At 51.9% G+C, this 17,122-nt stretch overlaps 4 protein-coding genes across 4 annotated transcripts; 1 reads left to right on the top strand and 3 right to left on the bottom strand.

The window, feature by feature from the left end:
* Window positions 1-155: 155 nt before the first annotated feature.
* Window positions 156-1,075, bottom strand: BO72DRAFT_443648 (uncharacterized protein). Its single transcript, XM_040943619.1, has 2 exons — window positions 868-1,075; window positions 156-806 (listed from the first exon to the last, which is right to left on the bottom strand). The coding sequence occupies exon 2, from the start codon at window positions 782-784 to the stop codon at window positions 332-334; it is 453 nt and encodes a 150-aa protein (XP_040806788.1). The 5' UTR covers window positions 785-806; window positions 868-1,075; the 3' UTR covers window positions 156-331.
* Window positions 1,076-1,667: 592 nt separating this feature from the next.
* On the top strand, window positions 1,668-2,819 carry BO72DRAFT_10216 (uncharacterized protein). Its single transcript, XM_040938881.1, has 2 exons — window positions 1,668-2,396; window positions 2,529-2,819. The coding sequence occupies exons 1-2, from the start codon at window positions 1,803-1,805 to the stop codon at window positions 2,553-2,555; spliced, it is 621 nt and encodes a 206-aa protein (XP_040806789.1). The 5' UTR covers window positions 1,668-1,802; the 3' UTR covers window positions 2,556-2,819.
* On the bottom strand, window positions 2,808-6,029 carry BO72DRAFT_473946 (alkaline phosphatase-like protein; the record flags this gene model as incomplete). The annotated part of the gene is made up of 3 exons (XM_040947227.1): window positions 2,808-5,102; window positions 5,172-5,587; window positions 5,987-6,029. 3 exons carry the CDS (start codon window positions 6,027-6,029, stop codon window positions 2,850-2,852), a joined length of 2,712 nt encoding a protein of 903 aa, XP_040806790.1. The 3' UTR covers window positions 2,808-2,849.
* Window positions 6,030-6,301: 272 nt separating this feature from the next.
* BO72DRAFT_10401 (membrane morphogenesis protein VPS13) lies at window positions 6,302-16,438 on the bottom strand. The gene is made up of 4 exons (XM_040938892.1): window positions 8,919-16,438; window positions 7,243-8,866; window positions 6,777-7,193; window positions 6,302-6,723 (listed from the first exon to the last, which is right to left on the bottom strand). Exons 1-4 carry the CDS (start codon window positions 16,347-16,349, stop codon window positions 6,683-6,685), a joined length of 9,513 nt encoding a protein of 3,170 aa, XP_040806791.1. The 5' UTR covers window positions 16,350-16,438; the 3' UTR covers window positions 6,302-6,682.
* Between the last annotated feature and the right edge of the window lie 684 nt (window positions 16,439-17,122).

Consider the following 17,122-nt stretch of genomic DNA (forward strand, 5'->3'; position numbering starts at 1 on the left):
AAAAGTACCATGCATCATACCATTCCCGTTGTTACCTGCCCCCTTGTCTGTCGGCAGCAGCAGCAGCAGCAGCAGCACGACTGGGTGAATTGCTCTGCGAACAGCTGTTGTGTGACGCTTGAATCTGTCCGTCTCTGCCTCTTTCTTGTGCTCAGCATGTATCGAGTACCTCTAAAGCATCTCCCAGTGTACCGTTTCGCCGCGTTCAGTCGCAACCCTGTCTGTTGCCAAGTACTCAGTAATCACTGCTGAGTGTAGAAACAGTACAGAGTGAAGCAACAGACAGGGAAAAGGGTTTCAGATCCTACTGCAGATTCACAATACAATACAATCAACCACTCGAATTTTTTGCTTCCTGTGCACCCCTAAATCGACCATCCCCCTCACCACCAACAAAACAGCCATCATCAACAATTCCAACAGCAACTGCCCTAGAGTGTACGTACAGTACTGTACATACTTCCTCCCAAAGAGGCAAAAGGCCAAAAACCCCAAGTATGACGCCCACAACGCCCATAACGCCCACAACGCCCGCCCCCGCGCGCCTCATCTGATCCATCATCTCCGGCTCAATTTGAAACTGACACTTTTTGTGACCCCAGACCTGGAGTTTGGCGTTTGGGGTATTCTTACTTTCACGTCCCGCCACCGACTCGACTCTATTCCGCAGCCATCTCAACTCAAAGTTCGTCTTTCTCCGCGGAGAACAAGGGTCCCCATTTTCCCAATTGGAACGTCCTAAGGTACTGAGTTTACAGAGGGGAGAGATGGCTTGCGGTGACATGCGCTACTTTTTCTGAAGTACAGTAAGTTACTTAGTATACCCCACGAGATCCGAATGCACGAAAAATCTCACCCAGCGAGCAGAAAACTCAATTCGAACCGAGTAGTAAGTGAACACTACCTGCACTACATTAAGAGGGAACCTTGACATCGACATTGACTTTGCCGGGAGGTTCAAGAACTACCTACTACCTACGGTCTCCTGACTTCCTCACTGGGGGATGGTGACTCCCCTTCCGGCATCTCACTCCCGCTTACTGTTGCACAAAGGGGGGCGGGTTGATGATTCGGGGGTTACGCAGACCCTGGGGTAGAAGTTGTCGAATCACGCAGAAAAGAACCCCTGAGCCCTGGGCCCTGAGAGACGTTGGTGGTGGCGAGGGGAGTTTTCTGCGGGATTGTTCCACGAGCCTCATGGTTTGGAAGTTTGAGGTTTGATCTCGAGATCAGTGATGGGATGGGAGGGATGGGGTGGATATTTTCCGAGACTTTGTAGTGGGTTGGTGGTGGTGGTGGTGGTGGTGGTTGTTGTCGCTGAACTGTAGGTGTGGACTCTTCCCATACCCATAATGAAGATGTTGATACCAAGAGATGAACGTAGATATAGATATGGACACTGTACCTTTTCTCTCACTGGGCTGCCCTGTCTCTGGATCGCGAGGTCTATCTCCTAGACCTTCCTCGGATCAATCATATCTACCATCAATATCAACAACAACAAGTCAACAGAACTACAGCCCCAAGCACCACGCAAAGGCAAAGGAAGTAAGCTTACCCTTAATTCTCGTCCTCCTCACTCCTCACAACCATCCAATATCAACCACCCACTAATCCTACCAGCCCATCAACACATTGTCCCGTACCTATCCAGCTAATACCCACCGGAGCCCAGCCCATCTCCAGAGTTTCAAAACCCCATCACCATCGCACAAACCACAAAAAGCCAAACGGCCCCCACAAAGTCAACGTTACCAACTCCACCAACCCCGACATAGAAACACCATGTTCACCCAGTACCCATGCCATTTCTCTCTCTCTCCATCTCCCTCTCCTCCGAAGACAGAGAAGACAACCCCAATGATGACCCTGAGAATTGTATCACCATCGGAACGTATCCCTCCAAGCATCAGCATCAGCATCGCATCACCAAAGGTCAGGTCAGGTCAGAAGACAGACACGCGCAACTCGGCGCAAAATGGACACCATCCACTCCCCATCCACAAACACCACCAAACTCCCAGAGAGCGAAAGCTAAAGCGAAAGCGAAAGCGAAAGCTACACAAAGCAACAACATAAATACCACCACCACTGCCTCTTGCTCACAAACCAAACAACAACCAACACAAACCCCAAACCCCATAGCTATATCTTTCCAAACCCTCACCCCAAAAACACAAGGCAGAATGCGGTTCATCATCCCCCTCACCCTCCTGCTCACCTCGCTGGCGCTCGCGGCGCCGACCGCCGACGCCGAAGCGGATACGGCTGATGCTGCTGCGGCGGTGGTCGACGATGCGCCCGCGGACGAGGCCAACACCCAGTGGTGTCGGCGCGGGTATGACCAGTGCATGAACAATTGTCATCGGAATCATGGGGGGCAGCGGTGTTATCATGTAGGTTTTTCGTTTCTCATCCGGGGTTGTTTGGGGGTTGGGTTTGGGGAGGTGTTAAATGGGTGGAAGATATGCTGATGATTTCTCTCGCGAGGACCACCCCTTGTGGTGGTTGCGGGGGTTGATGACTAGGCTTGTTGGGTGCATTACTGCCAGTGATTGCATTGCGGTGCCGCTTGCTGGGAGGGAGGGAGAAGATTGGGAGTAGGGGTTGAGGCTGAGGTTGAGATGAGGTTGAGGTTCGGAGGAGAACGTCTCACTGGAGAAACGCAGGGGAGGTTGTGGCTGGTGTGGAAGGCAGGGGGGACAGAGTGTCTATCATTGTTGACGTCGACTGAAGGATCATGGAATATCCAACTACTGTCATTCATTATATATAGCCTAACCCACCAATGAAGAAATTGCGCAATCACTTCTCGAATTGAGCCCTTTCTGAAGCTGACTACTGGCTATCTACATTACAAACGAGTTCACTAACCCAATCACATCCACAATTACCATCACCGTCCCCGCCAGTAGGAACCGCGGGCAAAAGATGGCGAACAACATCAGATGTCGTCGGAGAAGACACGCCCAGATGGCCGTGGCGGCGGCCCAGAGGGTGTAAGCGGTACCATGTGCGAGGATCATCTGGGCGCGGGCTGCCGTGCTCTCTCGCGAAGGAGACGCGCCAACCGGGGTGAAGAAGAACGGAACAGCGCACGCCGCCAGAATCGGCCCCGCGAACGTGTTCACCCCGACCAGCAGCGGGGACCATGGATACACCACGTCCCGAAAGCCAGTGTACGCGGCTTTCCACTGGATAGAGGCAAAGGTGGCGTTGTGGCCGGTCGTGAAGAAGTAGAATGAGCCCAGGAGAGCGGCGATGGTGGGTCCGACTCGGTGGCTTGTAGTGCGTGGGAGCAAGAGGAGTTGGGTGTAGAGGCATGCAAGCAGAACACCGCTGGTGGGGGGACTCACCAGGACACATACTAGCAAGATGGCAGTGGTGAGAATGTGTGGTTTATCGTAGTGATGAGAGGGCAGCAAGACGGATCCAAGGCCAAATATACTGGCGAGCAGCACGATTCGAGCGATCACTATACATATATTCTTGGAGGTGTAGTCTGTGATGATGTTGGAGAGCCAGCCCTGCTCGCTGGCTGTCTGAAGTGTCCAGAACGGAATGTGGAGAAAGAGTGCAGCAATGTAGGGTGTGTTCCACGTGTGCTTGAATCTATCTCTCAAGTGTCTGTTTGCCGAAAGTATAACGAAGACAGTCAGAAATGGGGCGAGGATACGCCAGGGGACATAGTTCTCGAGTCGGTAGAAGGTGGTCCGGCACGAGGGCAGTTGTTCTTCTCGACACAGGCGGCTATAGGAGGCGAGGCGGGTTAGTAGCAGAAACACAACGGAAGAGGTTGGGTGGGTGGCAGAGGCCAATGTGCAGATCCCGAAGCTGGAGAGGAAGAACAGCAGGATCTCATCTTCCCAGATAGTGTACGAGTTTGATGCGAAGCCAGCCGCGAGAGCCAGCGGAAACAACATGGCCTGCAACTTCCCAATGTTGAATCCGGGTTGCCAGTACCGGCGCACAGCATTGTAGTTAGCCCCGGCGATCAAACCGGTCAGACTGGCTATGGTAGCGCCTAAGATGAGACTCTCGACAACGTGATATGCAGGGTCTGCATAGACGAAGTGAGCCGCTGCAGCCAAAACACCCACCACGCTCCCAGCCATTGTCGCCTTCGGCTTGATTCCCGGCCCACCGAAGCAAGACCCATCAACGAGAGCGCAGACCATTGCAACAACACACAGCAGCAGAATCACCATCCCCTCTACCATATTCAAGACGTTGAACTGCGCCCAAACCCGCCGGTATCCCCTTAACATCTCCGCCTGGTATTCCCTCAACCCCCGATAAGCCCGCTGCAACGAGCCCTCGTCCCCGAAATCTATATCACCCTGAACAAACCTTTCAATGCGGACCTCAACACCACCCCTATGACTCCCATAAAGCCTCGTGTACTCGGCATGAAACCGCTCCATCTGTGCAGCAGCTAGCGCATTCGCCCTCACCAACCGTTCCCAATCTATCTTCTCTTCCTGTTCATCGCATCCTCCGGAGCCGAAAGCAAACACCTCTTCAATAGGCCTCCCAAGGTTATTGAACGGAATCGGCACTCCAAGCAGCAGCGCCAGCGTCGAAACGATATCCACCTGGGGCACCGCTGCTCCCTCCTCACCATTGTGATGATGGTGGTCACCACCACCACTGACCCTTCTCCCCACAAACGTCCGAGGAGAATATAACCACACAGCAGCTAGAACCTCCTCCAGTGTCTCCCCGCCATGATTGCCATTCTCATCCATCCCATGGTCCCCCATGACGACCAAAAGGGTCTCCTCGTCAGCATCGTCTAGAGCCGTCACCACCTCGCGCACCACCGCATCCATCTGCTGGAGTTTATTCCGCATGAGCGGATGCGCCGCCCCGAACCGGTGGCCGACGTGGTCGACCCCCAGAAAGTGGCCGATGATCACGTCCCATTCGCAGCGGAGGGTGTCATTGCGCAGGAGGGGAAGGAGGTGGGTGGTGACGCCGGTGTCGACGGTGTGGAGGTCTTCGACGACGAAGGAGGGGAAGGGGTGGGAGAGGTGTGGGAGGAAATGGTCCGGGTAGAGTTTGAGCCAAGTGTCGTCGCCGAGGTGGACGAGGCGCCGTTGCTTAGGATTGTGATCCGAGTGTGGATTGGTTTGCGCGGTGCTGGATGAGGGAGAGGAAGATGAGGGAACCGAGAGGAGCTGGTCGAGGAGGTTGTCTTCAGTGAGGGCAGAACCAGCGAAGTTGGAGCCGGCTTCAATGAAGGTCGGGAGAGTGCCTGTGGTCAGAGCTTTCAGGCGTTGGAGGGTGGTGGTCGGGGGGTCAGCAAGAAAGGGGAGGAGGAGGGCGTTGCGCGGTCTCTCGCTTGCGAGGGTGTGCAGGACGGTGAGGGCATTATGGTATGGCTTTTCTTCCGCTGCTTGGATGGAAGGAGAGTAGGGGATGGTAAAGTCGTAGCGCAGCGCGTCAATGATCAGAATGAGAGCTTTCTTGAAGGTTGGCCGGAGCCAACAACCACCAACATCTCCATGGGCGGAAGGCCAGAGAGCTCTCGGAGGCTCATCGCAGGCGCTTCTGGCCTCCAGGATCTGGCGGGTCAGCAGAAACCCTTTGGTGAAAAAGTAGAGGCCTGCCAGATGCACCAAACTGGAAAAGTTCCAGCCACGACGGGTTAGCAGCTTTTCAGCGTCGGAGATGAAGTCGGTCAGGGAGTCCGGTGCCCCTCCCAGAGCTGAACTTACCAGACCCAAAGGAAGAACAGCGAGAATTGTCTGTGATGAAAGATGGTTGCTGTCGCCATCCTACATCAATGACGCTGTGACTGCATGGTATGGTGCAGGTGTTATTAGCATGTCCATGAGAAGTCTGTATCAAGTCAGTCAGTCAGTCCATCAATCAATTACCGTCACACAAGATGGAACCTTGTACGACATGCATGGTACTGGTAAGAGATCTGGTAAGAGACACCGGAAGTATATGACGGCCAAGTATGTATCAGTGGACGTACCTGTCATGTACCAGTCTAGAACTCTAGATGGAGATGGATCCATCTCTAGCCTGCTGGCTCGCTAGAGTCGCTACCAAAATCACAGCTTCGTATCCTAAGTCGTCCTGGAAAATCTTAACCAATTGAGGTAACTTTTGACGAGAACTGTCTTATCGACTTGTCGGTGGAGATTGTGTTTTTGATAGCTAAACGTTCACCACGGTGGAGTAAAGGATCCACAGCACAGAGTTTCTATCGATGGTAACATGGAGGTAACATGAAGCTAACCTGAGTTTCCCCTCTTTCAATCTACCTTCCTAATCGGTAGGGCAGGGATCATCAATTCAATACCGCTCGTAAAGAAAGATGCATCAAAAAGAGCTTGCAACTAGCGCATGGTCAAAGGAAAAGTCTCAGTCAAGCGAACGTGAAAGATACGGGGGAAAAAGAAAAGAAAAAAAAAAGGATATGAATATGTACAGTCGCTTTAATTGCAAGAGCAGAGAAAACAAAACATCAACACGTCATCCATTTCAGACTTGAATTGCAGGGTCATATCGCTGGCTTCACTACTCCAAAAGATCTCGACTAAGATGAGATCCAGCTTGGAGCAAATTGTATCCACTCTGCCCCACCATAAACAGGTAATTATCAGTCTCCAACACACAGCTTCTGTCCAATACAATTACCCCAGTGGGCTCTCATAGCCAGTCGAGTCTACCCACGGGCATTATACTTCTCATTGAAAGCGTTCACAGCTAGATCCGAATCAGCCCTGTACGTAGCAAGAACACCTCAGATCATCACTTACCAACAGCAATTTGCCGATAGAGCCAATTCCGCGAACTCTCGTCTTGCACCGGGATGAATGGACCATTAGCACCACCCTTGAGAGTTATGCTCATTCCAGTCCGCTCTTTGGAAATGGTCTGGATGTCCTTCAGGCGCATATCCCATTCCGTGCGGAGCTTCTTCGTGCGCACGAGGATGATCCGGTCGTAGGTCAACATGACCAGCATGTCTCGACCCGGAAGCTCAAGGTGCGCGATGTAGTCCTCGTTAAAGAACTTGCCGTCATCGGCCGTCTTGAGCCAGAACTGCCCAAGCGCTTCGCGCTGCGAGTACGGCCGGACGATGCCGTCGGTGCCAATGAAGCGTGTGAGGCGAACACGATCAAGGCCTTCCGCGTCGAAAACGGTGGTGGTGTTACGGACACCCTCGGCAAGGTCTACACGCATGTTAGTATCAACACATGTCTAACTGATGGGCATACATACTTGATGCAAGATCAAAGGCGCCGATGGCGGGTTTCGTGGCTAGGCCGAGTACACCCTTTCCGACACCCTTGAAGAAACCTTGGATGCCTTCCTTTTCGGCACCCTGGAGAGGGTGACGTGCGAGTCCTCCGATGCCGCTTGCCAGACTCGTTGCGAAGGCATTTCCACCAGCAGTAATACCATACAGAGCGTGCTTTGGTCGGTTTCGCGACTTGGACATTCGTCGCTGATCTTGGAACTCTTTGTCTAGGGTGGCGGCGGCTAGACCCTTGGACATACTTCCGGTGAGCTTGGCCATGCTGTCAGAGAAACCAAAGACAGACTTCTTCACAAAGCTGGTCGCACCCTTCGCGATGCCAATGCCCAGCTCTTGAGGTCGATCGGTCATAACAAGACCCTGGTAAGGCTCGTAGAAGATGGCAGCCACTCCAGAGCTGACATTGTTGAATAATCCGACGGGATTGCCCAAGAAATCAGCCGACCCCAGAACCACGTGCACCTGTCGTAAGAACTCCTGGGTGTAGTGACTCTGGATATTACTGACAAGAACCCCGAGAGAGACACGGGCATTTTCTAGCATAAGCGCGTTGAGTCGGATCGGTGCGTCGTTCACATTGCCCATCGACATAGTCATGACATGCACAAAGAACATCAGAGGATTGGATGGCTGCATGGTGTCTTCCGCATTCACGCGCTCGGTACGCATGAAAGAGATATCGAGTTGCATTGGCTGCAGGTGGAGGAGCTCGAAGTACACGTCTGAAACAGTGCCTTCCGTTTGCGGTTCTGGGATATTCAAATCCTCATCACAGAGCTTGCCCTCATGTTCTTCCGACCACGAAGCACCGGGTACCTTAACGAAGTCCAACATTGCGAAGATGAAGTCCTCGTCAAGCTCCAGTGTCATCTGCTGCACGAGAACCGTGGCATACTTGATATAAAGTACACCATAAGAGTCATCCTTCACACGAGTCACCATTGTGTGGAAGATCGGGTGTGCCTCCATTTCCTTGCCGGTCTTGGGGACCACACTGGGGTAGAGCAAGATTGGGAAAATACCACCATACAATTGGTTGTCGATCTGGATCCATTTGATGGTGGTATTCAAGGTCTGGTAGATTCTTGACTCCCGGAACTTGATGTCAATCTCGCGGAACGTCAGATACAGCAATTCCTTGAGGTTCTGGTTGATGAGAGAGATGCCGATTCCTCCTAGGCGAAGTTGAGCCTTGAAGTTGACATCCGAGTCAAGTTCCTTGACCTCAAAGCCGGTGCTCAAACTGCTCTGAGATGCCTGTCCCCTGTCTTTCTGCTTGTACATACTCTTAGACTGCTTGAAGTTGGACAACATCAAAGTCTGAGTTGGGCCGTCGGCAACGATGTTGATATCGATAATCTTCTGAGTCTCGCCATATTGAGTGGGCGGGATTCTCATGGGGATCAGATTACCAATCTCCGCTAGCCTAATATGCCTTTCTTTGCCCTTGCACGTCAGTACGAGAGACTTGTTCTTGGTAGCCGGATAGTCCCAGGCGTAAGGCATGATGCTGCGCGGAGGAAGTCGGTAACGTATCGGTCGCCAGCCATTCGTTCTGTCTTCCTCGTCTTCTTCGACGTTCGGATTCTTCAACTTAGTTAGCAGATAACCTTTCTGAATATCAATCCAAAGTACTCACAGCTTGATAGAAGATGAATTCCATGTCGCTCTCATTCCGCATAGAGAATGGCCAGTTCCGAGTCTCAAAGCTGAAATGAATGAAGAGCGTTGCACCTTCCATGACCACGTCGACTTTGATGAGTTTCTGACGCTGTTGGGCTTTTGCCAGTTTGACATGCACCGTTCCAATGTCCGCGATGTTGAAAGGAGAGGACCACTGGTTATTGACGCCCGGGAAGCACAGGCAGAGCTGTTTCTCCGCAACCTGGCGCAAGAAATGGAGAGGTACAAGCTCGCCACTCTTGAGATTGAGAACGTTCGATGAGCCAGGCTCACGGACCAGAATGTCTTCACTCAACTTGTTCTTCAGAACAAACCGGGGTGCGATTGTCACGACTTTGGTCATCTTGTATTTGCCCTCGCCCTCGGCGACAGAAACCCCGGAATGGAATTCGGATTTGCCATGTTGGTCTGGGAGAATGACCTCAAACGTGCTTCCAATGGCCTCAAAACTCTGGGGCTTACTCCACGCGGAGTCACCTATTCGCAGAATAGACCGGTTCTTCTGATCATCCGTATGGTAGGAATACATGTATGGGAGCGTACGTCCGCCATTCCTAGAATCGGCCCTCAATCCTTGCCCAGCAGCCGATCGGGCCGATTGCAGGAAAGCCTTGCTCTGGATCTCCATGGGCAAACCAGTCTTGTTCAAGATGAGGTACGGGCTGTAGACAGAGACCTTGAAGGCGCCACCACTGTCGGGCACTCTGAAATAGTGGAGTTTCAATCTCAGCTGGATACCTCGCTCATCCTTCAGAGACAAGGTATGCTCCCTCTTGAAATCTTGAGAGTTGCCATTGATGATTGCAAAGTCACTTTGCTTGAACACCGTATCCTCTAAGTCAACGCTGAGTAGCAATAGGTGAGAGAGCTCAACGACATGAACAGGGCTAACCCCACCCTTGCGCAGGAAATTCGTCCAGTCCTTTCTTGTGTTCTTGTCGTAAATGCGATACTTGAAATCGTAAGGAAGAAGGTTCTGAATCTCGACAGGCGCGAAGATCTTGATCCTCATGTAAGGATAGACGCCCGTGAGAGAGTCCCGATCATTGTAGCTAGCGTGCATCTGGAAATAGAAGGGAGGTGACTGCTGCCCGCCTTCACTCAGGCACTTGATAGTCCGAGTCGGACGACGTAGTAGGTCTTTCCAGTGAAGCTGCTCATTTGACCAGTCGTATCCGAACCCTTGATCGGGGCGGATCACAAGAGAATGCATGTAAGCTGCCCCGACCGGTGCAGGTCGCGACTCTCCAGGAAGGATTTTCTCGATCTTGAGCAAATGGCCTTCTTGGGGATTGAAAACGCCAAGCTCAACAGGGATCTGCGTGCTGTTTTCGACAACCAGCGGTGAGCGGAAGGTGATATACTTCACATTGTCGGTGCCTAACTTGACATCCACCAGGAGTCGATGAAGGACACCATCCTTCTTGGGCTTCAAGCTGTAAAGGATTTCACCTTCCCTAACAACCGGAATCCGGTTCACGCTTTCAAATCCACTTCCCTCGAGCTTGATGCCAACAAGCCCGGCATGCCCCTCAGGTGCAAGCGTCTCACGCATGGAAGTCGAGTCTTCGAAACGCCAAGGGTACTCCTCACCGTCAGCCAATCTAGCAGCCGGACCATCCTCATCCGCACCGATATCAGCCCAGACATGTAGATCGAAACCAGTATGGTTGCGAATCCGGTAGGGAGCATCAGCACCTCTCGGCTTTGAAAGAACATCCTCATCCGTGGAAAGGAACTGGAATGACTTCGATGCCAAAGCAATGGTGGCAGATGTAAGAGTGAGCTCCATCGTTTTATGAGAATATGCGTCTATTGAGAAGATTTCGGGATTGATCTCCCTAGCCACGTGGAATCCCAACTGCCATGGTTCAATCAGAGGCTCCCATGCAGATTTCGAGAAGTTGTACACGTTGACGAAGGTGTCAAAGCTCGTATCGGCATTCAGTGTTGTGGACCAGTCGCGGACATCAACATTAAACTTCTTAACACTCCAATCGAGCAATGGAAGGTCATGGAGATCGCCGATAAGAATGACTCTGAGCCCGTCGACTTGAGCATTTAGCTCTTCGCGCTTGAGGATTGCTGAGCGTTCAGGGCTTGAGGCTCTTCGCGGCTGATCTGCTGCCGCACTCGATCGACGTCGATTTCTTGAAACCATGGCGGATGAAGATGGTCTGCCGGAAGATTGCCGCCTCGAAGATTTCGGCCTGATGCTCTTCGCCTCAGGTATGCTCTTCACTTCGCCGGTCTCAACCGGTTGCATTCTTTGAGCTCTCATCTCGGAAGCCTTGTTGACAATCTGTATTGCCATCAGAATGTCACGGAGTGAAAGGCGCAGAACCAAAGGTTCTATATGAGCATTGATGGAGGTAAGCGAAGAGCCCTTCTCTTGCGCACGACTGTCCACGGACACCTCTAGGGTGAAATCGTCCAGGATCCGAAGCCTACTCGTTTCGAACTTGTCCATGCGACATAGGAACATGCCCACTTTACTAATCTGCAGCGTCGAAACGTTCTGATGAGAGAAGAGTAGCTGTTTAGTTCCCAAGACAATAGCTTCGGTGTGTGCGATAGCGGGATTCGCAATCGTGATCACCTGCGCATCAACGAGGTTTACCCTGAAAGAGACGTTCATCTGTTCTGCATAAGCAGATGGTGGCGCATCTTCAGGTGACAAGGCATTAATAGATGCGTCGTCACTTTCGGCGGTGCTGGTTCTGGGCTCTGATTCCTCGGGCGTTTCATCGCTCTCCTCTTCAACCACTGGTTCTTTGGAGGCAAAAGCTGAGTTCGCGAATGACTGCAGAGCAGACAGGTAGTCCAAAGCCAGGATAATTCGCGGGCTGTCAATGGTAAGCATGGCGATCAAGTGCTTCTTCGGGCCTGGTGACATTGAGACGCTGGCCATGAACTGCTGCTGAACATCGTTATTGATCAAGGACATGATCTTTCTGAACTTGTTCGTGTCCTGGTTACGACTATCCCGGATAGAGAGAGAGTGGATCAAGAGCTCCGACTCCAAGGATCCATCCGTCAGCATACGCAATTTGACTTTGGTGTCGTTGAGTGAGAACTTGGATAGGCTAGAATCCTCCAAGCGACCGACTGGCGCATCATCGGCGGCCAGGATAAGCTCTAACCCGACACTGTCCACCTTGAAGACCATATCCAATCGAACCCAGGTTTCATGTTTAACGTCTTCCTGGGACAGTCGCTCTCGCGAAAGGCTTCGCTCAATCCGTTCGGACTCGGCCTCTCTAGAGGACTCCGTTACTGACGGAGGAAGTGCTTCCAAGGCCTCCAGCTCTTGTTGTTCGCTGTCAGTAGCGAAGGCGCTCGGGATCGTCTTCGAAAGGTCCAACAAGAACTTGAACTGCTTCTGCGAGATCCGGAGATTGATCGGTGACATAGACCCTTCGATCTCAATATCTGGACGCGGGTTATCATGTTGGTGCTCAAGATAGCAGATACTGAAATCAAGGTTCACTTTCTGGATCATCTCAAGCTCCTCTACAGTATCCTCACCATAATGGAACTTGGATGTCAAACGGATATTTCGCACACCAGAGGAGATCAGATTTACAGCAGAACTGTCCTTGGCTTCGTCCAGAGGAACAAAGGTGTTTTTGGCGTATATTTCACCCAAGTGGGCAGTGATTGTATCATGCACACCACTCTCTGTCATCGAGCTCGGGAACACCAGGATGGGCGTCATTACCACAACATCAAATCGCATCCGGGAAGCGTTCTCTTGAAGTTGGTTGGCCTGGTTCGCCGCAGCCTGTCGGGCCGCATTGAAAATGGCCTGCATTTTTCCGAACTTCACGAGAAAGTTGATGATTTTGCGATAGGGCTCTTCTACGAAATTGATCTTCATTGACCCTGACCTCAGGAAAACTTCCGAGTCATACCCGGGATAGTCCGCACTTTCTGGATCGAAGGTCTCATACTTGAAGTCTGCGAAATTGTCACCCTCAATGGTGAGGAGCCTGCGTAGATCTGAGCTTTCCGATGCACCAGTATTGACGTCGTCAATAAGGGTCAGGCTTCCGATACGCGACTGAATCAGCATCGAGCCGCTCACGAGGTTTATACCGACGTCGGCAGTGTTTAGACTGAGCGTAGCAAGTCTGACGCCATCGTTGTTGAGGATGAGGGCGATACTCTTCATGTTGGCTTTAATGCGAATTTTGCCAGTCTGTTGATTTTGTTCATTCGCGGCCGCGAGCTCTTGACTACTGTCATCTGTCTGAGTTACCTGGTTGTTTGCTTGGTCCGGGCTCGTGAATGTGAGCAGGATAAAGTCCAAAAGTGTCAGGAGTGTCTTCCTAGTAACGACGAGATTTATGGTTGATACCGATGTGTCAAGATTCATTGCGACACCTTCGTACGTGGAATGGAATTCAGGAGAATCCGAGTTGACTTTGACAAACTTGAGATGGAAGAGATCTTTGTTCTCGTCGGCATCAAAGCCTTTAGACGATATGATTCTCTTGAACTCCGGGACTGGGTTTTCTTCGATGTAGTCATCCACACTCAAGGACTTTAGAACGACCTCCGCAACCATGTCGAAGGGTCGCATGTAGAAGTCTAAAGCAAAGCCTTCGGCGACCAATTCAACGAGCAGGTGGTCGCGTAATTGATCATTCGGGTCGGAGCGGAACAATGAGCCTCGCAAACAACCCACCGTAAATTTGAATTCAAAATCGCGACGATGAATGTTCATAGGCTTGTCAATGCTCTTCTGCATACTTTCATCATCCGACTCGTCATCTGTCTCATCAACAACAGGCAGCTCTCTTGGGTTAGATGGCTGGAAAGAAGCCGATCTAGCTCTGGTGGCAGTCGCAGGCGCCTCTTTCGCTTGGCCTTCCGTCCTCTTTGAGTCGCCACCATCATTGAAGCGTGGAATGGCAATGTCAATGAGTTTCATCAGACCCTTGTATTTCTTGTCAGACATCGAAGCATGTAGCTCAGGGAGGTGACCGGATATACGAGTCCTCGTGAGTTCAGTGACCTTGGGGACAATGCACATCTCCAGAACGAAATCAACATTAATGCGGTCAATGATATGCAGATTGCGCGACTCGACATCAGAGCTAAGTTGTGACTTTGTGATGTCAATGCCGGGACCAATAAGGACTTGGGTTGAGTCGAGTTTCAGTAGGAACCGGTCATAGAGTAGATGCTCGAGTTCCTTGTAATCGCCCTCCTCATATTGTCGCTTCTGTTTTGATTGAAGGTCTTTCATAGTCTGTCTGTCAACCAATTCGCTGTTGACACTGATGTGACCAGCGTCCAGAATTAGACAAAGAGAGCTTTCTTGTGTGATACTCTCAGGAACGATGATCAGGGGCGCGTGGATGTCGAACTGTGCATCTACCTTTTTGTGCTCTTCCAGGGCAAATTCCAGACCTGCTCGCGTTTGCTGCCGGATGCCTTCAACGGTAGCACCCGCAGTATCCAGAAGAGCCCCAATAGACTCCATATGTCGCTCCGGTGGCTCAAAGAATTTGGCAATCTCAACGACGAACGTAGGATTGTAGATGACTTCGATACTCTTCATCTTGACCTTGACAACTGAGTCTGCGTCGCTTTCGAGAGGGTTCTGCTCAAGCTGCAAATGGAATAGGCTGTCTTGATATGCAGAAATATCATCGTCTGCTTCGGAGTCTAATTCTTCGTCACCCGACGCTTGGGACAGGCGGTGTTTGGGTTCGGGGAGAGAGTCTTTGACCTTGACGATCTGCGGAAAGAGGCTTCCTGGGGTCGTGCCGTCGTACACTCTCAATCCACCAAGGTTGACATCAATGAAGAACGAGTCAGGCCGTTGCAGAGCTTTAGCTCGGAAGTTGTCAAACACCAGTTTCATGACTTCATCTGCCCTCCCGTGAGGATCCCGTTTCAGTGTGAAGCTACCAGCCTTCAAGCCGGCATTGACCTGGAGCTTGACCCATTCTCTCGGGACGTCGACACTTTCCGCGATCGCCTTCTTCTCGTCCCAGTCGATTGCGTTATACAGCTCCTGCCGTTGTTCTTCAGTCATTGCGGTCTCCTCCGACTGTTCTTTCTTAGTGCCCCAGAACCATTCACCCCAGGTCTGCTGTTGCGCCGGTTTCTTAACGCCGATGTTCTCCTTCCGCAGTTGGTTTCGTGCCAGTGACCGCCAGAAGCGGATATCTTCGTAGCTCAACTTCCTCTGAAGCTGGTCAAATTTCTCCGCATCTGGCCCTGTGAGTGTTCCTTCTCGCTTCTGTTTCTTGAACAGATCTATATACGTTACGCGATCATCTCTTCGCTCTTTCTGGTATTCCCAGGTCCAGCGCCTGTTGCGATCATGGATTTTGCTGAGCACGGCCTCTCCGGCGAATCTCAGCCATGCCCTGGGGTTCTCCTTGGGTCGACATTTGGGCTGAAGCTTCTTGTATTCTTGATGGCGAATGAAGTAATGGAACAGATCCACAAGCATCAAAGCATCACGGTACTGATTGTCATCGAGGACAAAGCTCAGCTCATCGAACAAAAGCCTTGCCTTGAGGGATGGTCTGTCATGCTTGCCCGATTTGTCCAGCTCCAAGCCCGCACGCCCACTGACAGGACGAAGCATGAACTGAGCGCTGTCTTGATTATCGATGCCAGCCCTAAGCTTCTCAAGCAATTCTGCATGCTCAATTCCTTGAGCTTCGGCGCCCACGTCGGAACCGCGTCCCGTACCCAGAAGTTCTGCATCGGTGTTCCAGTACACGGCCAGAGCGCCCAAGATGGCCAACTTGTGGGTTGTGCCGGAACTGGACTGGATAAAAGTAGGGTTCCACTCTGAATCGGTACTAACGGCACTCAGTTCCTTCAGAGTCACACCGACGGCAAATGGATGGGAGGGCGAAGCAATCGAATCCTCGTAACGGAAGTGGACATTCTTGATGGAGATCTGGAGATTGTCGACGACAGCAGTCACCAAGCTCTGGGTGAAACTCTGGTTTCGGCGCTGCTCCTCCTGGCTCATGCCCTCAGAGTTGCGCTCCTTTAGCATCTCCGCACTCTCGATCTTATCCATCTTGAGGGCATGCGCCCGCCTCTCTTCCTCCTCGGGGTCGTAGTCTGCATCCTCCTTAGGGGCCGCGAGGAGGAAAACATCCTGGATGTCGACTCGGACGGGTTTGCCTCGGAGATTCGACCAGGGAATGGAGAGAGTGAGCTGTCCGACATGGCCTTCGACGACGTTGAGGGGGAGATGAAGCTGGTCAAGAGCTTCGCGCCGGAGCTCCAGGTTGTGGAGTTTGACATCGCCAGACCAGATGCCGATATTTAGCTGCTTGGCATCGAAATTCTTGACGTAAATTCCCAGAAAGCGATTGAGTAAGTTGGCAACCAAACCCTCCAACATGGTTGCGGGGTATGGCCGTAACCCGGGCCTGGGGAGGAATTAGGGGCAGTTATAGCAGTAAGGGTGGGAATAAGGTAGGGATCGTGGATGAAAATCGGCCTGGATTGTTATCCCACGGGTCGGTCAGTAAAGTGATGAACCATCAGATAAGATCACCGGAATGAAGAGGGGAAGCCGGGGAAGTCTAGAGGTCCCAGAGATATGAGCTTACTGTAGAGCGCGAGCTTTAGTTGCACTCGTTGACTGTGAAGAACAGAGCCATGCAGGTTGAGGCAGGATGTGCACGCGAAAGCGTTGCCAACAGGCTAAGATACAAGATATGCTCTCCGGAACGTGCTCAAGAGGGACGGAGTGCGGAGAGGAGGAAAGCCGGGCGCAGACCACCAAAGACCAGTGCTCCCGTCTCTATAGAAAGTGAGCAAACAAGGTAATAAGGTAACTCGGTGAAGAGAGGGGAAGCCAAAAGGTTGGGTATCAACCTAGAGCAACTTACCCAATTGCGATGAAATGAATGAGAGGCTAGATCCCCAAGAATGGTAGAGCAATACGGCTGTCGTCAGAGACGAGTGTACTTCACTCTGTACCTGGGGAAAGCATGAACTGGGCCCAACAATAATAATAATAATAATAGGGGGGGGAAGAGGGGACTTGCGCTGGAACACTTAGTGACGCGCGGGCACAGTAAGGTAAGTGACGTCGGTGCTCTTTCCCGTCCGGCCCCGTCCACGCCGGTGAGTTACCGCCCACCAGCTTGCCTGAAGCACCCTAGCCAT

This window comes from Aspergillus fijiensis, assembly GCF_003184825.1.
Source record: "Aspergillus fijiensis CBS 313.89 unplaced genomic scaffold BO72scaffold_1, whole genome shotgun sequence".
Lineage (NCBI taxonomy): Eukaryota > Fungi > Ascomycota > Eurotiomycetes > Eurotiales > Aspergillaceae > Aspergillus > Aspergillus fijiensis.